At 49.1% G+C, this 26,158-nt stretch overlaps 1 protein-coding gene across 2 annotated transcripts; it reads left to right on the forward strand.

Annotated features, from left to right (window-relative positions):
- The first annotated feature begins 688 nt into the window (after positions 1 to 688).
- bcl9l (bcl9 like) lies at positions 689 to 25,920 on the forward strand. 2 transcript variants are annotated; one of them, XM_036537311.1, is made up of 9 exons: positions 689 to 1,069; positions 13,160 to 13,251; positions 14,783 to 15,189; positions 16,649 to 16,774; positions 19,989 to 20,163; positions 20,545 to 20,629; positions 21,245 to 23,753; positions 24,011 to 24,265; positions 24,699 to 25,920. In XM_036537311.1, exons 3-9 carry the CDS (start codon positions 14,871 to 14,873, stop codon positions 25,913 to 25,915), a joined length of 4,686 nt encoding a protein of 1,561 aa, XP_036393204.1. In that variant the 5' UTR covers positions 689 to 1,069; positions 13,160 to 13,251; positions 14,783 to 14,870; the 3' UTR covers positions 25,916 to 25,920. The 2 variants fall into 2 exon arrangements, with proteins under 2 accessions (XP_036393204.1, XP_036393205.1); XM_036537312.1 differs by having other exon boundaries at positions 16,652 to 16,774.
- Positions 25,921 to 26,158: the final 238 nt, after the last annotated feature.

A 26,158-nucleotide genomic window follows, 5' to 3' on the forward strand; every position in this document is an offset into this window, starting at 1 on the left:
CTCCCACCCACTATCTTCGTTTGTCTTAACCCACAAGTGAGTTATGCTAATATTGTTTAAAAATATATAAATTTTCTTCGGCAGTTAGACTCAACGGAATTCTGGATGAACAAACATGTAGCTATTCTTACGTCAGCCTTAACTCAAACGTAAATCTTCCCATGAAAAATCCACTCAAATCTTTCACTGTTTGCATACTACACATGACATGATATCTACCGATCTAAATTTGGGAATATTATAAATTTATCTGGTGATAATCACAAATTAAAGGAAAGAAGCGTGTACCATGACTGATGAACATATTTTTATGTTTGATTTCTATGTGTGATGACACAGTTGTCACTTACAATTAAATAATTATTATCACTGATTTATACTCTAATAATAATAATAATAATAATACTAATATTACTAATAATAATGGTACATTTTTAATCAAGTTGGGACACTAGCTACCAACAATACAAAACTAAATGATAGATTCAGTGAAACACTTCATAACAATGTTAGCGAATAAATTTTTTACTTAGCCAATTACCGATAACTTTTTGCACACTGGCGACAAATGATAAGAGGAATATTCTAGTTTTGCCCTAGAGAAAAACAGGTAGGAAGCCAGCTAGCTGGACATCATGATGACTGTGCCTATGAATTGGTGACTTCAGTACTCTGCGCGAGTCTTCCTCTGAAAAGCCCGCTAGCTAGCTACCGAAACTAGTTGTGTACAGCGGCGTGTCGCGGTGCCTATGGACTCTCCGTAGCGAGCAGACCGTGCGCTCTGCCCTTCACCCGTCTTCGCAAAGGAGTCATGAGCCGCTCTTTTCTCAGGGACTCGTCTTCCCTTTTCTGCCGCGAATACGAATCTCGGACGACCGTCTCCGTCGTAGCCAGCAGCCCCGGCCTGAGCGGTGCCGCGGACGGAACAGCACCAGTCGTGCACGGTGCGTGAAAGCCCGGAGGATCTCGCGCGGTGGCAGCGACGTCAAGGGCTGGCGGTGGCGGCCGGTTCAGGGGGATGTCGGCTGGCCGTCACTTTTGACATCGGCCTCAGACGCAACTGAACGGGGTAGGAAAAACAGAAGGTCCTCTGCACAGCCACGCTTAACCACGCAGCTCGCTGCAGCACTTAACGATACATCGAACGCTCGGTTGACAGTCCATTTTCTTGCAGGAACAGCTCGCGTGTGTGCTGGCCAAGTAGGGTGGTTAGCTGAACTGGCTAAATCATGCCACGGCAGATATATGCAGCTAGCGATCTAACGTTAGCTGGGTACCTGTAATTTTAGCTGTCTAGCGAGTTATCATACCAGAGCTAGCAAGCTGTTCATTTGTTCAGGTAGTGACCTTACTGGTGAGGCCTGGGGTTTCTCCATGTGGCTCCTCTAAGTAATGTCATTTTGTCTTGTTTTGCAACCGATCCATTTTTGCTTCGCATAGTTAGCCAGCTAGCTAATTTGCTGATCGCGCGCATCTAAGTGTTTGCACTTGGCTCGCAAAATCACGACGACAGCATTTAGCCACCTAGCTAGCACAGCTAGTTTGTACAGTAGTTAGCCAGCTAGTGTAGCTATCTAATTAGCTAGTCTAGCTATCTTGATGGTACACCAGTTGATTTTGCACAGACACAACAATGTGCTGATGTCAAAACCCAGAATCCTGATGGTTGCTCGCTGGTATAGTGATTTAACATGCAGGTTGACAATGTTGCTAACAGTTAGCTGTCGAGCTAAGTAGTTAGCCAGCTGTTTGAGTGAGAGGATGCACTTGAGTTCAGGAATTTGGTGGCGGTGGGAGACCGTGCCTTACCCCAAGTTCACATTTTAGGTGGTTACACTTATTAGCGAACTGAACTAATATTCGTGTCTAGTTAGCCAGCCAGCTAGTGGCCATTAAAATCATTTTAACTACCTATCCAGTTACTATTCTAGCTAGTCTGCTTGCTGTTTATTGATCATTGAATCAAGTTTTAAGATGTTAGCCAGCTAATTACAACCAGTCGGTCATTTAATATTTGAACTCAGGTGACTAAGTACTAGCTGGCAGAAGGCACCGTCGACAGGTAAGGTAGTCTGCTAGTTTAGCTAACTACACACCCTCCTGTTCTGAAACAGTTGCCTCGGATGGGTCACCAGTCACTTAGTACATGATATATGGTTAAGGTTAGCCAGCTAGCTGGTGTTGCTCTGAATGAGGGGCCAAGACATGAGTTAACAACTTAGCAACCTTTTCTGAAATACATCAGGCACATTCATGTGATTTTTTCGATAGGAGCCATGCATCTAGCTGAATTATTGTACAGTTGGTTTTCTCCTATCTTCCTCAGTGTGATTGTACTCACTAACATCTGTATCTAGTTAGCTGGCTGGTCTGTATGACAGGTCCGGGAATAAAGAAACATAGTGAGTAAATTGTGGAGATGAATACATTGGTTAATGAATTAATAATGCTCAAATTTAGAATGCTCTAGCTCTATGCGAACTCCTGCATATAACCTGTAGATTTAATAAGTTGGCTAGCTAGCTGTCGTTAGCTACTTACTGATGAATGCTCAGTTAATAGACGATGTTCAAACAGTACTGTGGCAGCCAGCCTAACTAGCTATGTTAGTCTGGTAGTTTGGCGCTGGCTAGTAAAGTTGAGAGTCCGGCCGCTAGTCAAACAAGCTATCACAGATTCAATGATACTAGCACCTATTTTTAATTTTCCGTTTCCTGCCTCGGTCCCCAAGGCCACGATGACGTCAGTTGAGTTGCTGCGTGTGTTTTGTCTGACAACGGGATAGCATGGTGTGTCCTGTCCGACCAAAACGGTCCAAACTGCACAGATGCTGTTCTTGCCTTTCCATTCTGCTACCACGTGCCAAAACTGTTTGGGCGTGCTGTATGGGAAGGTGAGCGTCGGCATCTTCTCAGCTTAGCCATGCTGTGCACGATCATCATTCAAAGAAAAGGGACATTCTAATTATACAAAGCTAGACAGCAGCTGAAATTGTTTGCAAATTATTTCTCTACATCTGCCCCCCTTTTTGCGTGTGTGTGTGTGTGTGTATAAGAGAGACAAAGAGAGAGAGTGCTGGAATTTTAACTGCTGTGTCTCCTTATGGATGTTGTGTTTCTCTGAAATGTGTCCGTTTAGTTTGTGGGTCTCCCTGTGGTTTGACTGAGCCGGGTGTGAAGTGCAGTCCGCTGAGCTTTCCTTGGCACACTGTCCGCACAGTTTGAGACTCCAGATCAGTGTTTGCTGTGAGTGAGATATCCTGCCTGCCTGTTTATTTATAGTACAGACCAGGGTTTGCAACATGATCTGGCCTGAGAGGGACTCGATTGTCCTAGAGGGCTGCAGCCGGTGTCCCTGCTCCTCACCAGTGCTAAAATGCTTATTTTAAGTTTGTTTGCTAATGTGTGTATTAGCAAATTAATTCATTAATTTATACCTGAATACTGTGTATTAAATGCAGGCTCATGAGTTGAGGCTCCAGAGTAGTATGCAGCTTCTCCCTCAACAGTCTGAGCAGCTCAATTTGTACATGTGTTTTATCCGCTGTGCACTCAGCAGTGTTGGTTTGGGAAGCTGCTATGCTTTAGCAGTGTGCAGGTGTTATACCTGACTAACTTGGTCCAGTGATGATACTCAGCAGGTCTGTACTCACACATTTGTAAAGAGACTCATACTGACGACCAGTTGTGATTGCTGAGTTATGGTCGAACAGGTAGTTGTTCTTTGGCTCACGAGTGTCTCTGGATTTGCGTCTGCTAGGGTGGTAACTGAGTCGCTGAGCATATAGCCCCAGCCACACAAGGGCTTTGGAACTGAATGAAGCACTTTAAAGCCATGTTCAAGCCCTTTTACCCTGTTCGGGTCCACATTATACTTGGCTTGTGACTGTGTTTGACAAACCTTGTTGTTGAACCCTGCTTATGAATTGTTTTCAAACCATGCATTGGGGGGTTTTTGACATGGCATCCAAATGTGCTTATAAGCATAGAGCATCTGTCATAATGTCAGGTGAATCCTCTGCCATGGGTGAAGATGCTGGGATAAAGTAATGTGATGCCACCCTGTCCTCCCAGCTTTGCTCTGATTTTTAGGTGTGTTGTTGGGGGTGCCTCATTTGCTTGGTTTCAGAAACAGAGTGATGAGGGAACCCCTTTTTTTGGAGCCTTTCAAAGTGATTAGACTACTGACAACCAAAGGAGTGAAGTGAGCAGGCTGCTATTTTCACCTGCCTGGGCTGCAGTCTCCCAGACCCAGTGTGTTTGGGAGGTGTATGTATCGATGATGCTGCACATCATTAATGCATCATCTGAAAACTTTGAGGTGGTTATGATGTGGTACTTGCAGTAGGTGTCTTGGGCATTTTGTTGACATTTGGAACGTGAAGAAACCCATTTAGTCAGTGACTGCATGGATGCAAGGCTCTGTATGTGTCCCTTGCAAGTCATATGAAGCACGAGGCCAGGCAGATTTAGTATGCTGCTGACAAAGTGTCTCTTATCTAGTTAGGTGATCTGAGTGCTTCGGGGTGAGTTACACACTGTGCTGCTGAGGTGGCCGATTAAAGAATAATGTGATATGGAGAAGGTTTCTGCAAGGTAGGTAGACCTTAGACACCCGAGTGCATTGTGAAAACACAGGGGTTAGGGCTGAGAGCCTGCCTGAACAGGCATGAAAAGCAGTAGGGGCTCATCTTTTTGTGCATGGATTATGGGTTTATGAGGATTTGGTTTTATGTCTCAACGGACAACCATGCACTTGAAATGTCATGATAATTCCTCCCTCTGTACCGCAGAAATACCCCTGTCTTCCACCCCATCTCAGCCCTCACTACCTTCACTGTCCTCCAGGCCTACTGCCCCTCTTCTCCCGTCTTTCTGCACAAACACCATACGGTGCTCACTCACAGAACAGCTTCTGTCTGTAAGCTTTTCCTACTCTCTCTCTTTTTCCCGCTCCCTCTCTGTCAAACTGTCTCCCAGCTGTCTGTTCCACAGCTACAACTTGGTCTTTTTTCCTTGCTCCAGTTGGCTGCCCTCCCAGAATGTGTTGGAAAAGATACAACCCTTGACCCCCCCCCCAGCACCACCACCACCACCTCCTTGTGCAAGCTGAAGCCAGCTCTTCCCTGTCCGTGTGCGGAGGGGAAGCCTGGGAGTGGTGGGGTTCAGAATGTTGAACTGGGAATTCACGTGCTCTGTGCAGTCCCATGTAGCCTGTGTAGGCCTTGCTACGTCCGCCTTTGTAAAAATAACCTGCCCTTCCCAAATGCAAATGCTTCCCTTGCTCACAGCAATCCTGGGGTGTCACATGCCACATGTATGAGGATTAGTGTGCACAGGGTGGACGCATGCTGGAGCGAGCATCCTCTGTAGTTAGCCTGGTAGGAAAGCATGTACGCTCTTACAGTTCAGCTTGAATGGGTACACTTCTGTTCTTTTGTGCTGGAGGTCGATCTGGATAAGCGTGTCTGCTAAGTGAATGCAATGTAATGTACAATGGCCCGCAGAATTCTCTCACAGTGAAACTTGCATGTGTGCAAAGGCACACATATACACACGCATACGCACACAGGCAGACACACTCTCAGATTGCACACATACATACAGGCATGCATGCACAGATGTTATAAACATCCTGTAAACATTAGCGTCTCCTGCTGTAACCCGTGATTTGAGTTTGACTGTTTGTCTTGGCTGGATCCCTTTGCTCTGTCCGCTGCTCTTTCCACTCTCTTCCAGCTTGCCTCCCCAGTATTCTCTCACTCTCATTTTGTCCTCTGCCTTACACCACATTCTCTGACTTTTCCCTCGCTGGATTTCTGCCTTGCAAGAGATCTGTGAGGTCCCCCTGTTCCTCTCCCCTTTTCAGTGGCCATCCTGTTAAGAGCAGACTCTGAAATGTGCTGCTTGATCTAGCATGTCTGATCAGACGTGATGTGGTACATTGCGGCCTTCTACAATAGTCTGCCTCCTTCCCAACATATAGGCTATTTATTATTCATTTGTTTTGCAGTTGTCCTTACTCGGGGTGAGCAAAAGTTGGGTTTGTTTCCTCCTTGCGATTGCCACCCTCCCTCTATTGCCGTCTTTCCTTTTCTCTCTCTCTCTTCCTCACCTCCAGGGCACGTAAACATGGCTCTGACTGGTAACATTTGCTCATATCGTATGTTTGGTGCCATAGCAACCTGCCCCAACTCCTCACTTCCAGTATGCAGAAGTATCACCCTGTTGAACTCATTGGCACTGCTGAGGTTTGAGGTGGCATGCTGTGGATGGTGGTCCCACAGTTTGTAATGGACTTACATCTTGTTAATGCCTCTGTTAGTACAGCAAAACTCAGGCAAGCAAGAAGAATGCCTGTAGGTCATTAAAATGAACAGCAATTAAGTGCTTATACATTCTCTTATCATCATAATAATGTTGACTATGCCTGTGAGCTGCCTGTGTGTAGCAGGGATAAAGCAAGCAGATAAACATTTGTATCGTTTTGTCGGTGTATTGCTAAAGACTGACAGCATCTCCCACTGTGCTGTTCCGTTAAGGTGTGTCGCCTTGGCAAAAACAGTACCTGCCTTCCTGCAGAGTTTGGCTAATTTGGATTTTTGGACTTCAGGCTTAAATTCTCGTGGCTGTTGACAAGCGCACAGACATAACACATGTGCTGCGTGGATTGATACTCCTTTCCCTGCTCCTGTGAGCTCAGCAGCACCCCTTCAATTGAGGTTCAAGCGTGGTGTTGTTAGCTGTGAACTTGCACGATTTAGATTTCAGCGCTCTAAAGCGCAAATGGTTTGGAAATTAAGCGAGAAGAGGGAGATGGTGAGACACGAGCTGAGAGTCTGAGACAACCAGTCCGCTGCCCCTGCCATTCCATAGCCTACCAACAAACAACATTTCTACAGGAAACACTGAATGATCTCCTCACACACCGCTGGGGAGAGCTGGCAGCAGTGCACCCGGGCATTCGCAAATTCGCATTCGGCTGCAGACAGAAACCCGATCACGCACACTCACACACACACTCACGCACACGGGTTTTTTTTCGCCCCTGGCATGCAGACAGGAACACTGGCACAGGAGGGAGATGACCTGTAGTAGCCCTTCATTCTGCATGCTTCCTGTCTCACTCCCCAACAACAGGACTGCGGAGCGACAAACAAGACGCTGCAGGGAAGAGCGAGGGAGAGAGAGAGAGAGAGAGAGAGAGAGGAGGAGCGAGGGAGTGACAGAGCAGGGAAGACGGAGAGAGATAAAGAAAATTATGGAAATGATAGGAAGGCCCAGAGTATGGAAATAGAGGGAAGCAGATTAGCGAGGGCCCCCGAGTTTAAAAACCACCGCTGGTCATGGCTAGTCTGTATGCGTGTCAACAATTTTATGACTGTATTATTTATTCATTGATTCATCCTGCTCTGTGTCAGGCTCCAGTCTCTCTCTCCCTCTCTCCCTCTCTCCCTCTCTTTCTGCTTTATTGGCATGACATAACAGGTTACCATAGCAACGGCAACAACAACAGAATATCACAATAAGGTCACATTGTTGTGATTATTGCAATAAACATGCATGGTTCACACGCAGAGAGCCCTTTTACCTGATAAGTGAGATGGGCACTCCCCTCCCTCTTGCTGTGTTCCCTCTCCCTGCTCCCTGTCCTTCTATTTCGGGATGGTGTGGTGCTCACAAAGTAGACACAGATGGTGAGGTCTGGGTAGTGTAATGTGGAGGGGGTGATTGTGGTCAGAGCATTATATTGATACTTATTGTTAATGATTTTTATTTAAGAAATCCATCCTTGAATGTAAAATTTTATGACACAGGGCTGAAGGGAATTAGTTAAAGCTACAAGCTGCAGTTCTGATGAGAAATGTATGTGTATAACTTTTTATAAAAATATACTCTTGTCCTAATATCTTACTTAAGCTGACTGAATGGAAAAAAGAAGTTCATCATCTGTAATGTAGCTGTCATTTTGATGGATGGTAGTGATTTCACGTTACATAATTGATCTGCAATTAATTGTGCAACTGTAATTGATCCCAGGTCTGCACAAGACAGATTTATCAGTCCACTGCACTTCTGATGTCTTTGTGCTCAATGTTCAGCTTCATATAGTCAATGAGGTCACTTTGAACAACTGCCCCCTCTGTGCTGTACATGCATTGTAGTAATTACCAAGATGGACGGTCAGACAGACAGAACGGGAGAACAGGGGTTTACTCATTGCTGCAGGGAAACGGCACTCCGAGTTGCCAGCGTGTTCAAACAAGACCGGATTCCTCTGCACAGTCTCTCTTTCACCTAGTCTGCATGTCATCCCTCTCTCTTTCTCCCAGCCCCTCCTCCCAGTGTCAGAGCCAAAGCTCTGTTTCTAGGGAGAGACAGGGGAGGTCATAGCTGGTCATTTTGGGGTCACATTCTACCTGAGCAACCAATGGAGTTGACGTGTCACAGTAGATGGGTGCATTTAGGGAGTCACTTTGGGGAGTGCAGTACAGTTGCTTTGTCAGTCATGATCAGTCGCGGTGTAACTAACATGTCGGTTGTGATGCAGACAGGTGAGTTTGTCATTGTATAAGTCTGTTGCTACGTTTACTTTCCAGAGACCCCAGTGAGGAGAGTTCACAGGTCACTTTGTCAGGTGATCCTTTTACAGGTGTCAGGTGCGTTACCCTGGGAGGACCTTTGATCTCAGTGCATTGCAGAGGCGAATGGAAAAATGTGGTGCGGTGTGTGGGTGTGTGCACACGCATGGGTGTGTATTGTTGTTGTGTCAGAAAAAGATCTGTGCCGGTAATTTTTTGATTAATAAGCCAGATTTGGTTTCGTTCCAGTCTTTGTTTTAATACTGCAAAGCCTAGCACTTGAGATGAGACTTGACACATGCTGCATGTACCCACAGACACACACACACACACACAAACACACACAGACACACACACACACAAACACACACAGACACACACACACACACACACACACACACACACACACACACAAACACACACAGACATACACACACACACACACACACACACACACACACAGACACACACACAAACACACAAACACACACACAAACACACACACGCACACACACACACGTGCGCGCACACGCACACACACACAGACACACGCACACAGACACACGCACACAGACACACACACACGTGCACACACACACGTGCACACACACACACACATACACACAGACACACACACACGCTCACACAGGCACACAGACACGCACACACACACACACACAAACACAGACACGCACACACACAGACACACACACGCACACAGACACACACACACACACACACACACACACACACACACACACACATTGAAAAAGCAGACATTTTCTTAGTCAGCCATATGTGAAGTTGAACAAACAAAACACTCATCAGGGTAGCCTTGACATTTTGTCTGGCTCTCCAGACCATTCACTCCAACATTCAAACAACAAGAACCGAATAATGTAGTTGGGTCTTATAAACAGACATCCCTTCAAGAAAATACTGGAAAAGCTGCTCTGGAATTCATTTTTTCCTATTTAGTCAATCATAGGAATAAAATACACTCGCAGTTCAAGCTGAAAACAGTCATAGCTTGGATAGAACTTCAACCCAACAAAATCAACTGTCAGAACAGGTGACAGGAGAAGAAGTATGAGAAGTTAAACGGGAGAAGTTGTGGAAACAAACATTGTCCCTCGCCAACGAGGCCGTCTTTATGCGTCAGAATGTGGACACTCGCTGCACTCCGCACTCCTCTGGTTTTCCTCCTGATGCACGTTTTGAGTGGCGCCATGCTCAAACGCAGCTTGTTAAGCTGGGCTGTGCAGTGAAGCTGTGCGTGCGCGCACCATGTTGGTGTCACGGACGTGGTGCTCCACTCACGGCGGCTGAGGTCGCTCTGCCCCCGGCGTCCGCACGGTCTCGCTCCGAGCCCCTCTGTGGCGTGCTGGTCCTCACTGGAGTGAGTTTTTTTTTTCTCCCCTCGCTTTTTCGTCTGCCTTCTCAGGGGACTCTGGCTATAAATAACCTCCCTGCTCTAAAAATACAGGGCGGTGTTTGACCCACTGTGGGGCTGAACACAGGAGCTCTCTCTCCCACTCCGTCGTTCCCTCCCTTTCTCCTCCCATGCTGCTTCTCTCTGGTTTGCCCCTGCCAGGGAGAGGAGGAGAGGAGCCTCCTAGTAGTCCAGCATCGCTGGCTGGCGGGCGACTGCACAGTCTGCACCTGAGAGAAGTCCACAGCTGAAAACGTATGGAGGATTAACATATATGCACATTGCTCTGCTCTCCTCTGTGTTGAAAGCAGCATTAATGTGTATGTTTAATGAATGCCGATGCTGCCGATGCTGTACTTTCAGTAACGTGTCTGGTCTCTCTGATTGTAGAAAGTGAAGGCTCTTCTGTAAGTGCACACCATGTGTTACACATTTTGGGCTTTTATTGAATTATTTCTTTTCCTTCCCAATTTGTTCAGGAGCATGCAACTGGTAAAATCCGAGAGGGCTCTGGTTTCGAAGCATTTTGGCTTTGTCCCCGAGGAAAAAGGGGAAAAGAAGCTTTTAACGTTACAGGCAAACACACACACACACACACACAGAGTGCCCGGGCTGTGTGTCGGTGACTCATGCCTGCCAGGTCCTGTGTGCGTGTGCATTTGTGTGCAGTTGTGCGCGTATTTGCGGCGCTGAAGGAAGAAGGAGGCGGGGGTTTTTCTCAGAACGCAGAAATTGCGCTGACAGACGCAAGAGATAACAGTTCCCACACGCCGCCGCTCGCAGCGCGGGGTCAAAGCCGAGCCTGACCCGGGGCGGCCTGCGCGCTGCAGACGCTGCAGACGCTGCAGACGCTGCAGACGCCGTGAAGCGCTGCTGGGGCCTGCGCCCCGTCTGCATCCGCGGCCTGCCGCTTTCATGCCCGTGCAGCCGAACCTGATCAACAGGCCTGGGAGAGAGGGAGAAAAACTGGAGGGAGGGAAAATGGGGGGGGGGGAGGCGTGCAGCAAAAACAACCGTCTGCAAGTTTTCTCTCTCTCTCTCTACGGGAGGCTCAATTTGCATGCGTGTTTGCGTACTGCGTGTTTCTACAGGCTAACTGTTTTCCTCGCCACTGGCTGTTCTGTTTAGGCTGAGAGCAAAGCGCCCGATGTGTCTCCCTGAGCAGAAGGTGTTACACAAATGAGTCGTACGGGGGCCCCCGATAAGCTATCAAAAGAGAGAGACGGTCTGCTTCCCGTGCGAGCTGGCAGCCGACGAGGGTTGCAGTCGGCAAACAAAGCGCTGCGCTGTGTGGCGGCCGGGATGGCGAGAGTTAATCGCTAATCGCGCTGCCTTTCGCTCGTCACCGGCAAAGGTGAGTGGCGCAGATGGCTCTGCGGCGGAGAGCGGATTTGGCTTCGAGACAGACGGTGGCGGTGGTGGTGGGAGTGTTTTCGGAGGTTACGCGTCACCGAAAAACTCCAGGCAGATGGAAATCTGTGTGGGACCTGCTGAATGTCACAAGATGTTTCTTTGATACGGATGGAAATTCAGAGGCTGCGAAAGCCTGCAGGAAGTCTGCGCGCGCGTGCAGCTTTGTGTGAGGCGCCGCGTCGCGTCGGGGTTTATAAACACGCAAATTTGCCAGATCGTTGCTGACGGGTTCGAGTGGCATGGGCATTCACGTTCAGACAGTCCTCCATCAAGCACTGACTCAGCACTGGATCCGTCGTGGAGTTTCTGAAATTCCTGGAATTTCAGGACAGTTGATGTCCAAAAAAGAGGTTGTGCAGTAGGTTGTGTAGTGTGTCTGAAGTTTCCCTAGACTTTGACTTCCCATCAGACCCCTTTTGACAGTGTTGCACAGTGTTTTATCCATTGAAGTACCTATCCTTTTAATTATGAGACGACTGTACTGTGATCTGAAGGACTGTAGCCTTCAAAGGTGGGAGATTGCCCATCTCTAAGCACACAGAGTTTCGTAAATGCGTGTACCAATACCCAAGCACAACAGTATGGAAACCCACAGGGTGCCGTATCAAGGGGGTGCGTCAAACTGGCAAGGCTGTGATCACAGTCAGCACTTGAGACAAGAAGGAGGACCCTCTGCTGTGTTCGGCTGTGACTGTCTTCCTCTCTATCAGAGCAGGGAATCTAGAACTGTTGAGCAGAGTGGCGGTGGAGGTTTTTGGCAGGGACGTGTTCGCAGTTTCCCCGGCAGCTGTAATTACTCAGCCGGGCTGCTCTGTGGAGATTTGTGCCTGGTGGTTACAGTGTGTTCGTGCATGGTCTCTCTTACAGCTGTACTTGCGCTGGGGAGGGCAATGATGACATACCTGGACATGCACCACTTTCCTCACACCCTGTTAAAATCATTTTAACAAGTTCATATTTCAAATTGGAAATGCGTAGTATGCCAGGTTATTTAAAGGGCCTGTAGCGGTATTGTATGAGAAGAAAAAACCCAGAGAAAATGTTTGGCTGGATATAGCAATGCTTTCAGTGGCAGTGCTGTTTGCTGTAAATTAAGTAATAAGATAGTTAAGCTGTTGATATGGGGTAGTCACTAAGTCTGAAAACAAACTACAGAACAATAAAAATAAAACACAATGATAAAGCAAGACTGAGAGAGTAACAGAAAAGTAGAGGCGTAATGATATGCAGCCTCACACCATAATCGCTTTTTATGCATTCTCTGTGCTGGGTGTATTTGATCTGGTGTGTTCAGTCACAGAGTGTGTGTGTGAGAGAGAGAGAAAGAGAAGTGGAATGTGTGGTGGAGTTTTGTGGTTTTCAAACTGCTCGGCGCAAGGGGAGGAGCTTGGAATCCTGGCAACAGAAGGCTCCTCCCCCTGACTAACCAGCATCTTCCCTTTTTTCCTCTTTCCCTTAAAGTGGCAGTGATGGTTTCGCCAGACAAGCCTTTCCTCTGTTTTCATATCAAACCTCTACAAAAACTAGCTATGGCAACGTTTACTTCCAATTTTTTCCACCCAGCTGCTGTAACACCAGAAGCTACTTAGATGAGCACATTAGATTTTCTCATTTAAACTAAAGATTGGTTGAGTGATGGTGCTGTTAGTAGGCCTCCTCTCTATGCTGTCACACTGAATGCACCTCTGTAGCAGGTCTCACCATATGACACTTTCTATCTCTGTCTCTTGTAGTGCAACGTGGGGTTGCTGAAGAGACTTGGCAGAAACCATGCTCCTCTGTGTACTCCGTCCCTGGGACAGTGTCAGCCGAGCGTCAGAGTGAGGTGAGTGTAGCTGCCTTTTTGGTAGACTGACCTCTGCTCATTTGCATTTTGACCACAGCGTGATGGTATAGATTATGCAGGAACCTCATATGAATGTGAAGACAGTATAGGGTTTTATGTTGAAGCTGTATTGTGGTGAAACTGGTTGCACTGCAGCCAGACAGCTTCAGCTTCAATGTGTTCCTGACACTGTTTCCGCAGCTGATTGTGTCATAGGTCTGAAAACAGTGGTGTCATATGTAGTGGAAGCCTCCCTTTTATTGCCCCCACACTATGGCAGGAACCTTAGCTAAAGAATGCTTCGCACGCAAATGAAACTGTACACTACCCTTACAACACCTGTATGAAAAAAAAAAAAACTCAGTTTACAATGTAAACAGTAAACTTTGGTCTTATCGGGCATGCTTCCTTTGCCAGGTCATAAGTAGAAACAACTTTCCCTTTTTGCTAACCAACCAGGATGATGCAGGATTTAGGTGGTCTGTGTAACTGTATGTCCCGTTTTTCTGTGGATTCATTGCCAGTGAACTAGAAGGTTCCGACTCCGACTGCACACTGAAAGTGACTGTGGGCAAACACTAACAGCGTTATTCAGTGGGGTAAATGTACATGTAGGATCTGTGTGTATGTGTACGTTGTCTAACTTACTAGCTAAAACAATTTGGTTGCTATCTAGGCATTAGCACCAGCTTTGTTGGAATTCATTGACCTGGCAGACATGTAGATTAGGTAACTTGTTACCTAACTTGTTATAAAGTGATAATGAATCATCATTTTCATGCAGGTAGTTTTTTTTTTTGTTTTGTGTTAACATTAAGTATACTTTAAGTTAAAATGTCAGTTGATTGGTCAGTCCAGGGAATTAACTAATAGCTGCAGCCCTTGTTTAAACCCTGTGTTTTGGGCTGATGGTGGCTCAGCTCCAAAGTGCTGCTCTTTCAGCATGAAGAGCATGAGGTATGAGGGTAAAAGAATGTATTTATTTTTGTATGGGGAATGCTGCCCTGCCTATTGGAATAATTGTTGAGAACTGACAGAGGAAGAGACACAGAGGGACCAACCCAGAGTGGTGCTTTCCTGTGGAACAATCGGCTGCATCATTGCTCTGACTGTCAGGAACATAATATTAACAGCTGTGACCCTTGGCCTTTGCTCAGGGCTAGGTAGGGTAGATGGAATATATCGTAGAGTGTCACTGATAAGACAGAGAGTGTGTGAGAGAGAACTACTTTATGCTTTCGATATCAACATTGCAATGAAAAATGGGTGCAAAACCTTTTCATTTCAAAACTGCAGTACTTTAAGGTTCTCCGTTTTAGCACCCCATCCCACCCAGATCTTAGCTATGTTAATATCATTGCCACCACCTGGTCTTTGGTGTCAGTGTAATGAGTTTGTTTCCATCCCCACAGTCCTCTCAAACGTAAGGGATTGATTAGTGCTGTTCATAGAATTAACATGTTGCAAATGTCACTTGATTTTACAAAACTGAGCCTACTTATATTGCATGTGTTTGTGTGTCCCCTGTCAGCTGTGTCCCCGAATAGTCTTGCTGAGGGTCACACACATCCGCACCCCTGCGGCCCCCAGCTCCACCTCCCTCAGCTTCAACCAATCAAATGCACCCAGACAGTAAACTGACCAACCATGGCAAGCAAGTGAACAGCGGCGCCCAGTCCCAGATCCCCAATGTGAATCAGCAGCAGCAGCAGCAGGGACCTGCCGGCAACCTGGGGCCAAAGGGGGTGGGGGCAGGGAACCATGGGGCGAAGCCCAATCAGATTTCCCCAGGAAATTCTGGGCTGAAGAGCACCTGCCAGTCCAGCAGCAGCGTGGCGGGGGTGCTGAAGGGCAAGGCCAAGCGGGAGAGGAGTGTGTCCATGGACGCAGGTGACCAGAGGGACGCCCTCACACCTGTCCTCGAACCCGATGCCAAAGGTAGGCTTATCCACCAGCAGCCCTATGTGTGCTGAAAATACCCTGCGGGGAAATCCATTTCCTATCCACCTGTCCACAACAAGCCCCAGTCTATCTCTTTTTGAACAGCAAAGCTGTGAGATCTGAGAACTGAGATGTTCTCCAAGGTGGAGACCGCAGAGTTGGTATTCATTCATTACATATGTATGTGTTTATTAACTTATTAATTTCCGATGATTCTTTCCTTGTTATTATTGCTGATGAGTTATATTTAAGTCTTAAACTCTTTTGTAAATGGTTAGGAATGTTTCAAGACATTTACTTTTGCAGTACAGCAACACAGTAAAGTGAATTCGGCAGCCCTGGGATTCTGCTTAAATGTGTTGGGATGGAATGGCTGGGCTGAGAGAATGCATAGAGATCCTGTAAGTGTCAGTGTCTGGTGTACAGGCTGTCTGAAGAAGCCTGAAGAGGGTGATATGAAGGCTTTTGACTCTGTCAGTGTTGCACTGCAGACGTCTGTCTACGTTTGTGTGGGTGTGTGCGTGCGTGCATGTGTGCATGTGTGTGGGAGTGAGTATGTAATTGTGTTAGGGGAGAATGATGGACAATAATGTGATTTAGTGAAGCTGAGTCATTCTGTGCTTCCTGTAGCATAGCATTGAAACCTCCCAGCTTTGCACACCCTCTCTCACAAAAGTATAAATACACACACGCACACACACACACACACACACACACACACACACACACACACAGAGGCACACAGGCACACAGGAGGTGTGGTCATGAAAGAAAGGATGAGAGAGAGAGAAAGAAAGGAGAGCAGGATCTTTGAGAGGAAACATCAGGCTTCTCTCTTTCTTTATCTCTCTCTCTCTCTCTCTCTCTGATCTCCTTTTCTGTCCATCCAAAACAAACAAAAACACATTCAAATGAAATGCAAGTCATCCCTCCACTTCAAATCCCCAGCCACCACACCTGGAGAGGGCCACTGATGAAAGGGAACCTATCCAGCCAGGAAAGAGACCGCTGACTCACCCTTTTAGGTAGTCTGCCCGGAACAAAAGAGGATGCAGAAAAAGGTCAATTCGCAACCTCAGCTCAGCCTTCAGTCCATGCACAGACTAAGGCCAGAGCAATCTGTTCCACTTTCTCTGCGATCTGCCTGTCACTCAGGTTTGAGAAATGGTAGCACTCTCTCTTCCTTCTTGCATTGTCATGATAGCTCAGCAGTCAAACCTACAACTAAATGAATGGGGCTGTGTGCAGATGTGCCTATTATGAGGTTCTTTTTGCCTCCTCCTTTAAAATATTCCCATGGATCTCTCTTACATGGATAGAATTCCATATTTAGTGACCTGCAGAATGCAAGTTGCAGATCAGTCTCCAAATCTTGGGTATAACTTTTTGACTCGGTCCGTACGTGTAGCTGAGACTGTCGAACCTTACGCGCGTGTGTTTTCTCCCACGTGTCCAGTAGAGGGCGTGATGCGGAGCAAGCGCCGCTGCGTCCTGGAGAAGAAGCAGCCGTACAGCGGGGATGAGTGGTGCTCAGGAGCCGACACGGAGGAAGATGAGGACAAGCCACCCGCTGTCCCGCACCGTGAGTCCATCCGGAGAAACTGGGGCAGCGGAAGGGCTGGGGTGACATCAGATGACAGGCCAGGCCTCTCTTAAAGATGCGAGCCCTAAGAGCTTGGATTCAGGACAGGTGGTTTCGTAAGCACACTCAAAACGAGGATTATTGAAAAGGAGAGCAAGCACTTTTAAGCGGTCACGACTACTTCGGTGGATCCACTTATATCTGCCGCTTCACCCACTAGTGGTAAAAAAGGCACTATTTGCATACTTTGGTGAAGTAGGTGTGTCAGTCTGTCTGTCACTCAGTAAGTTAGACACTGCTGATTCTGTTCCTGGTTAGTCAAAGCCAAACATGAGCTCAGAAATGTCTGTCAGGGCAGTAAATACAGGGTCTGTGCATCCATGGTTGGCTGAAGAATCTGCTCAAGTACAGGTAACAGTTACCAGTAACCTAGAGACCTTACAGCATAGTGAGTACAACACTGCAACAGCCTACATGGAGACCAAATGCGGTCACAGATAGATTCATGTTGAACTCCAGTTTAAATTCTGTTTCCAGACTTAAATTGAAAGTCCCTTCCACAGTTACTGTCTCTTGGTACTTTTTCACCTGAAATTCACTATATGGCCAAAAGTATATTTGGACATAAGTATATGGACACCCTCCTAATTATTGAGTTCAGGTGTTTTAGCCACACTGATTGTTAACAGGTGCATAAAATCAAGCACATAGCCATGCAATCTCCATAGAGAAACCTTGGAAGTAGAATGGGCCGTACTGGAGAGCTCAGTGACTTTAAATGTGACACTGTCATAGAATGCCATCTTTGCCGGTCAGCGAAACTTCTGCCCTGCTAGGTCTGCCCCGGTCAACTGTAATTGCTATTATTGTCAAGTGGAAGCATCTAGGAGCAACAACAGCTCAGCCACAAAGCAGTAGACCACGCAAACTCACAGAGTGGGGCCGCCGAGCGCTGAAGAGCATAACACGTAAAAACCGCCTATCCTCTGTTAAATCACTCACTACAGAGTTCCAAACTGTCTCTGGCTGCAACATCAGCACAAGAACTGTACGTCAGGAGCTTCATGAAATGGGATTCCATGGCCGAGCGGGTGCACACAAGCCCAACATCACTATGCGCAATGCCAAGTGACGGCTGGAGTGGTGCAAAGCACGCTGCCACTGGACTCTGGAGCAGTGGAAATGCATTCTCTGGAGTGATGAATCACGCTTCACTATCTGGCAGTCTGATGGATGAATCTGGGTTTGGCGGATGCCAATAGAGCGCTACCTACGGAACGCACAGTGCCTACTGTAAAGTTTGGTGGAGGAGGGATAATGATCTGGGGCTATTTTTCAGGGTTTGGGTTAGGCCCCTTAGTTCCAGTGAAGGGTAACATTAATGCTACAGCATGCAAAGACATTTTAGACAATTGTATGCTTCCAACATTGTGGCAACAATTTGGGGAAGGCCCTTTCATGTTCCAGCATGACTGTGCCCCTGTGCACAAAGCAACGTCCATAAAGACATGGTTTGACGAGTTTGGTGTGGAGGAACTCCAGTGGCCTGCACAGAGCCCGGACCTCAACCCCTTTGAACACCTTTGGGATGAATTACAACACCGATTTTGAGCCAGGCCTTCTCGTCCAACATCAATGCCTGACCTCACAAAAGCTCTTTTGGCTGAATGGGCACAAATTCCCACAGACACACTCCAAAATCTTGTGGAAAGCCTTCCCAGAAGAGTGGAGGCTGTTATCGCTGCAAATGTCCAATAAGCTCATATACTGTAGGTGTGATGGTCAGGTGTCCACATACTCTTGGCCATATAGTGTATGTTTTATTTCAGGAACCAGTATTATCTGTTGAAACTGTGCATGCCTCTCTGAGTGCCATAAAGTAAAATTATTCAGTTATTATCCTATGGAAGAGTTCTCAGTGTCTTTAGTGACACACAATCCTGTGAACTGGTGCAGTAATCAGAGAGATGATACTTGCGGTTGATTGAGAAATAAACATACAAGAAGAACATTCACCTCAGGGTCTGTACACAACCCACATGCTGAAATTAGCTCATTGATCGGCTCTGTTGTGCAGCACTACTGGGTTTCAGCCTGTGGGGCTGTTCTCTGCTTGTGTAAACTACACTTTTGAAGTGGCAGCCTTTGAAAATCACACCACTTTATGACACACCTGCAGAGCCCCCAAAGAGGCCCTACCCCGCCTGCAGGCCCAGCTCACACACACACGCATGTGCGCACAAACACGCATGCGCACACGCACATGCACACACAAACATGCACGTACACAGGCAGGCAAACTTTTCTGACCCTGTTGCAACTATTAGCAACAAGTGTCTTCTGGTAAGGTAAGCATAAGAATTAGTTTAGAAGGTGAATGCAGACCAGGCTGGATGTGGCAGTCTTTTTCCTTTGCTCTACTTAGATGCCTTTACCCTACGAGAATGACTTGTCCCAGCGGTCAGCCTTTGCCTTTCCTTTTACAAGAGGTTACACTGAAGAACTCCACAGGGCTGGACCTCGGAAAACTTGTCGCTTACTTTCTGCTCATTTCATTTTTGTTAACTGTGTGTTGTCCTAAAGCTTTTTTGTGCCAGTTCAAGTTAATTGGATATTTTTTGTTGCAGCAGACACTTTATTGTCTGTTAGATCAGCCCTTGTTGCCTTTTGGAGGCTATCTGCTTCCACAGAACATCACATGAATAAGAGTCAACACCGGTGCCTGAGTGTGTTCTCAAGGTCCAAGGGTTTCTCTGTATAACAATGGCTCCATCTTGTGCCCTTTTGGGGAACTGCATTACAAAGGTGAAGTTAGAAGGCACTGGGGAACTGCAACGATTTCTTGATTTGTTTAAATGTAATTAATTAATTAACATGAAGTCAGTGATATAAGTAATTAAATCTATCACTAGAAAGGGTTAGATACAGTCATTAGATTTCTGTACCTCTGTACATCTTTTATGTTTTCTTTTTTTTCTTAAGTGTAATTTAAATTATCATAAAAACATGTTCAGTTTATAATCACCAACATTTAGTGTCAACAAAAACAGAATCGAAATATTTTTGTTATCCCTCATTGGTTTGGAAGTGTTTGGCAGGTTTCAGTTCCTGAAAAGATATAGGCTAACATTTCTGAAGGGAGCAAGTGGTAAAGTGACATCAGTTCCTGACTGCATTGTTTAATAAATAATAATTCAAGTTTTTCCTCTTTAAGGGGAACTTTCTATGGCAGGCCCCATCCAGCCCCTCTCTGGCCCCTCCCCAATGGGGTCCATCAACGAATCGACTAGCTCCACTCTGGGGCGGGGAATGGTCCCAGCACTGCACTCTGAGCTGCCCCGGCCTCACCAGCAGGTGGTGTACGTCTTCACCACTGGCCTAGCTAACAGGTAAGTAAGTATGTCCTCTGTGCACACTGACAATCACACACACAAACACACACACACACACACACACACACACACACACACACACACACACAGCCATTCACAGAAGCACACAGTATTAATTGCAAAAAAACATATAACATGAGCCAATGGAGTTATGAATTAGCTGTACCGCTTACTTGGAGCAGTGATTTGGAGCATCCATCACAAATCTACATACCCTGTTCCCTAGTCAGTCTAATTCTCTAATCATTTCTACACACTGCTGCCCCCAAATCTGTCTGCTGCTTCCCAGGAGTAGAGTAACTATGTTCCCACTGTTACTGAGTCTGTACTGTAGTCTCTGATGGTCTCTGATGACTTTTTATGTGGTGTTTTCTCCAGTGCGGCAGAAGCAGTAATCCACGGCCATGCTGACTCCATCCTTGTGTTTCACCAGCAGAATGTCCCCCGTACCAAACTAGACCAGGTTACTCTCTCTCTCTGTTTCTTTCTCTGTCTTTTTGCCCATCTGTTTATTTTTCTCTCTGGCATGCACACAATATGCAGTTATGAGTCATTCACAGTTGCTCATATTGAGAAATTTGCTCATATAGTCACATGTGCACATACATTTGTGCTTGTACTTGCTCGCAAACATACTTGTTGATTTGATATAGAAATGTGTAATAACGATACATTTTTTCTTTGGTGGAAAGTAGAGTGTGGGTGGTGCTTCAGTTTCCACTGCAGGTGTCTTCAAGTGTGAAGTACTGTGCAAGTTTAAATGCTTATTTTCATTCCCATAGCCTCTGTTCCTCTTTCTATCTTTAACCATTGAAGGGGAACTTGGTAGTTGCCTTCAGTGAGAGTTATCGCAATGATTCATACCTCGTAAACGTTGATGATTATTTTAAAAATGTTTTGTTATGCATATCAAGTATACACCAAGGTACTTAGAAGCCAAATTTATAAATACTGACACCAACACAACACTTTTTCTAAGAGTTATGTTTTTACTGAACCACTCTCAGTAATAAAGAGCATGTTCACATTATGCAATAGAATGACATTCTTTCTGTTTCTGTCCCCCTTGCTCTCTCAGTGCACTGCAGTAAAGCTCCCCAGCCTATCAGAGCAGCTGAGTTCCAGCAGCACCCCTCCCACCGGCACGCCCAAATCCCAGAGCGGGACGCCTCGGCCAGCCTCTGTTGGGGGGACGGTAGGGGGACATTTGCACCCTGCGGGGACCCCAACCTCTGCAGGCCACCCCGAGGACGAGCCCCCCCAATCCAGGCCTGGGGGCGCCTCTGGTAGCATGAGCAGCGCAGCTCCTCATCCACCAGGGGGCGGCAGCGTGCCCAGCCTCGCAGCGGGAGGATCCGGATCGGGAGGTTCGGACGGGCCAGGCCTGCTGCCCCACGCCAGCGCCGGCATCTCGCCTTCCCCCAGCCCGGCGGCGCTGCCCGGGCACCTGCAGGGCGAGCCGGGGCAGCGGGGCGGGCAGGGGAACACGGACGGGCTCTCCAAGGAGCAGCTGGAGCACCGGGAGCGCTCGCTGCAGACGCTGCGCGACATCGAGAGGCTGCTGCTGCGCAGTGGCCCCGGCGCCGGCCCCGGGGACCCGGGGGGCCCCAACGGGAACCCCAGCAACATCAACAACAACAACAGCAACACGGGCGGGCCCAACGCCGGCAGCAACCTCGAGAGCGGCGATGGCGCCAACTGCAACCCCGGGAACTGCAACAGCAATAACGGCGGCGTGCTCCCGTCAGCCCTGCCCCCGCTGGGGCCCATGAAGAAGTACGAGGAGCCCCTGCAGTCCATCATCTCCCAGACGCAGAGTCTGGGGGGGCCGGGCTTGGACGACCCCCCGATGGGGCCCCACCACGGCCTGCCGCCCCTCCACAACCCCGCCCACCCGCACCACCACCTCTCCTCGCCCTCCGGCCTGGACATGGTGTCCGTGCTGGGGCCCGACGGGCTGACCCCGGAGCAGATGGCCTGGAGGAAGCTGCAGGAGGAGTACTACCAGGAGAAGCGGCGGCAGCAGGAGATGAACCCCCACCATTACAGGATGATGCCTGAGATGGGCATGGGGGGAGGGCCGCCGTTCATGATGCGGGGGCCTCCTCCGCCCTACCACAGCAAGCCAGGGGAGCCACAGTGGGGCCCCGGGCCCATGATGGGCGGCGGCATGGGAGGGGGTGGGAACGGACGCTTGATAGACATGCACCAAGAGGGCCCCCGGGGCCCGCGCTTCCTGGGACAGATGCAGAGAGGACCGCCTCGTGGCGGGGGGGTGGGGGGTTATCCTGGTAATCCGGGAGTTCTGCCAATGGAAGCTATGGGGCACCAGAGGCCCCCCAGGCCAGGTATGGTCTGGCTGGATGATGTGCCCCCCAACATAGCAGGAGGGGGTCCATTTCAGGGATGCTACCCTCCTGGTGGGCCCGGTGGTCCCCCTCAGCACCTGCAGGGCGATCCCGATCGACCTTTGACCCGGGAGGAGATGTTTCGCTTGCTGGAGAAGAGGCAGCTGCAGGGGCTACACAGGCTGGAACTGGACAGGTTAGCCAAGCAGCAGCAGGCCGGCCTGGGTGGGCCCAGGCTGATGGACACCCCTGGGGGCGGAGGTTTCCCTAATTCTGGGATGGCAGGAGGCCCGCCCCCGCGGGGGGACCCCATGGACTTCCCGAACTCGCGAGCGATGATGGGCTCTCCCATTGGGGGCGCAGGGGGAGGTGGCCCTCCCATGAGAGACCTGGTGGACTCTCCTCTGGGGCCCAACTTCGGCATGAACGTGAACATGAGCATGAACCCACAGATGAGCGGCCAGCAGCAGCAGATGATGCTGGTGCAGAAACTGCGTGGAGGCCCGGGGGGTGGGGGGCCTCTCGGGGAGATGCTCAGCCCTGAGGAGATTTCTCAGATCAGGGCGGCGCAGAACGGCCGAGGGGGTGGAGGAGGGGTCGGGGCGCTGGGCAACAAAAGCATGATCCCAGGTGGAGGGGGTCCTCTTCAGTTCCCCAACCAGGGGCCCTTTCCGGGGGGTCAAGGGGGAGGCGGGTACCTTCAGGAGGGGGGTCCAGACGTGTTTGGGTCTGACCAGCAGGGACCCCCTCACATGGGTGGGACCCCCAGGCTCAGTCACATGCCCATGAACTCGGGTCCACGAGGTGCAGACCTTGGCTCGCGTCACCCGTCAGACCTTTCCATCAATGTCAACCCAATGGGCTCCCCAGCCATGCCGCCCCCTCACCAGCTCAAGTCCCCCTCCATTAGCCAGGAGGCGTCACCCCTGATGCCCTCTCCCTCTGCCCCGAGCCTCAAATCTCCCAGTCAGATGCCCTCAGCGGGCCCTCCTCCACCCTCACTGCCAGCCACCACCGGTGCCGGGCCCCCGTCCTCTTCCATGAAGTCTCCTCAGGTGATGGGTCCCTCCTCTCTGGGGTTACGCTCCCCCGCGGGGTCTCCTGGACGCGTCCGATCGCCGGCCATGCCCATCGCCTCCCCTGGGTGGACGGCTTCTCCAAAGACCACCATGCCCAGTCCAGTAGGGCCACCCAGCGGCAAGGGAGGCGGTAACGGTGGGAGCAGCTCCAATGAAATAGGTCAGAACTGAATAGGTTGCACGTGGTTTATAGCACAGTGGCAAAATTCTCTCTAGTCTGTATAATTTGGGCTTCCGGGCAAAAAACTGTAAAGTTTCATGATCTGTGACCTTTGTGTTCCCTTCCATTTCAGTGCCTGAAGCAAAAAGGTACAATCCCCCGCCCCACATGCATTTTAGACAGGGACACGCCATCCACTTTCTGATATGTCTGACTGTGTTATTTCCCTTGTCTCTTTTTGTTGGTCCAAATGACAGGCCCGTCGCTGCCTCCGAGGAGTACAAACTCGACACCAATCAGCCAGCCCGGCTCTATGAATCCCAGCATGCCATTCACCTCCTCTCCAGACGCCCCTCCGTCTCAGAACCCACTGTCTCTGATCATGTCTCAGATGTCCAAGTACGCAATGCCCAGCTCCACTCCACTCTACCATGAAGCAATTAAGACCATTGCCACCTCTGATGATGAGATGCCTCCAGACCGCCCCTTGCTGTCTGGCGTCAACATGCCCGGTACACTGGAAGTTATTACATTTCTTCAAATAAGTTATGTTATTAAAATAAAATTATGTGACAATATGTGTAAGGAATTATTCAATGCAATTAAGTGTGGAAAATAAAGGGTTATAATAAATATTATTGCTTCTTCTAACTGTGTAAACCTGACACACATTTGTTGAACAGCTGGAGGTTGTTTTACTCAACATGGTTCTTGCAATCTTTTGTTTAATCTTATGCAGTCTTTGTTTTTGCTTGGAGACCAGCTGTTGAAAAAAGATCACATTTGGGAGTGGGAACACATTTATTTGAAGCTTTCACATTCCCTAATTATCATGCATTCATCTGCATATTATGTGAGGAGTACGTAACAGCCTGTGGCCTTCAGTTTCAGTGCATTTTGACATGAATAAAGTATTGATCCATTACATTCTCTTCTGTTATACAGCAGGAAACATGGGGAATCATCAGACCTCCCAGATGCTTGCATCTCAGAGCGCCATGGGGCCTCACAGTGGTTCACAAAGCCCTATGGGGATGGTCCTTCAGGGGCAGGCTCAGCTTTCCCATGATCCCTCTGGGCCCATGCTACACTCCCCTAACCCCATGGGAATACCTGGCATGAACCCAGCCATGATGGGAGGTGGGGGCGGTCCCCCAGACGGGATGGGACCCTGCAACATCTCGCCCATGCTCCCCCAAAACCAGATGGGTGGCTTCTCCCGAATGCAGACCCCTTCTCACGGGCCCCTGCACTCGCCCAGCCCTGGGATGGGCCAGCAATACCCCCAGCCCCCGGAGGACGTCCTCCCTCACCATCAGCTCCACCTCCTCAACAAGGGCCTGTCCCACCAGCGGCCTCCGGACTCCTTCCACCCCATGCCCATGGGAGACGGCCCGGACCTGAGTGACGTGATCCGTCCCACGCCCACCGGCATCCCGGAGTTTGACCTGTCGCGCATCATTCCATCCGACAAGCCCAGCAGCACCCTGCAGTACTTCCCCAAGAGCGAGGGCCTGTCCCAGCCGCAGCCCAACCCGCAGCCCCCGCCGACGCCCCAGCACCTCAAGCAGCACCCGCCCCCCGGCCCCCCGCACAGCACCAGCAACCCCTCCTCCAACCCCCACATCGCCAACCTGCAGAACATGATGGCGGAGCAGCAGCTGCCCCCGCCTCACCCCTCCCACTCGGTGATGCGCTCGGGGCTGGGCATGCCTCCGGGGGGGCCCAGGGGCATGGTGCCCGGGGGGGGCATGGGGCCCATGTGCCACCCAGGACACGGGATGGGCAGGACAGGCATGATGTCCCAGCAGCAGCAGCAGCAGCAACAGCACCACCTACAGCAGCAGCAGGCTATGATGGCCAACAGCCTCCTGCAGCACCCCTCCCACCCCCACCCCGGTATGATGTCCCCCCAGCAGCATCAGCAGAACATCATGGCCCAGCAGAACCTGATGATGATGCAGGCCAAGCAGCGCAGCATGTCCGTCCCAGGGGATCCTTACGGCCAGCAGGGGCCGCTCATGTCCCCTCAGGGCCCCATGATGGGCCCCCCACACCCGCAGTCAGGCATGATGGGCCCCCAGGCCCTCAGACAGCGGGGCATGTCCCTGGACAGCCCCTTTGGTTATGGCCCCGGAAGCATGGCCAACATGCCCTTTTGAACCCACCCCCCTGTAAAACTGTAAAAACCTTGTTTCCTCTTGGTTATTTTATATTCTGTTGTTATGTTGTTGTAAATGTTATTATTATATTATATTATTATTGCAATCAGGATTATTAATATTATTTTAATTCTGAAGTAAATCAGAATAAACTGGTTTTGAAACAAAAAAAAAAACAGCATTTCACATACTGAACAGCATCAGTGGCATATGGTGCAGCAACTACAAAGCGAATCATAGTGA

This window comes from Megalops cyprinoides, chromosome 9 (assembly GCF_013368585.1).
Source record: "Megalops cyprinoides isolate fMegCyp1 chromosome 9, fMegCyp1.pri, whole genome shotgun sequence".
Taxonomy (NCBI): domain Eukaryota; kingdom Metazoa; phylum Chordata; class Actinopteri; order Elopiformes; family Megalopidae; genus Megalops; species Megalops cyprinoides.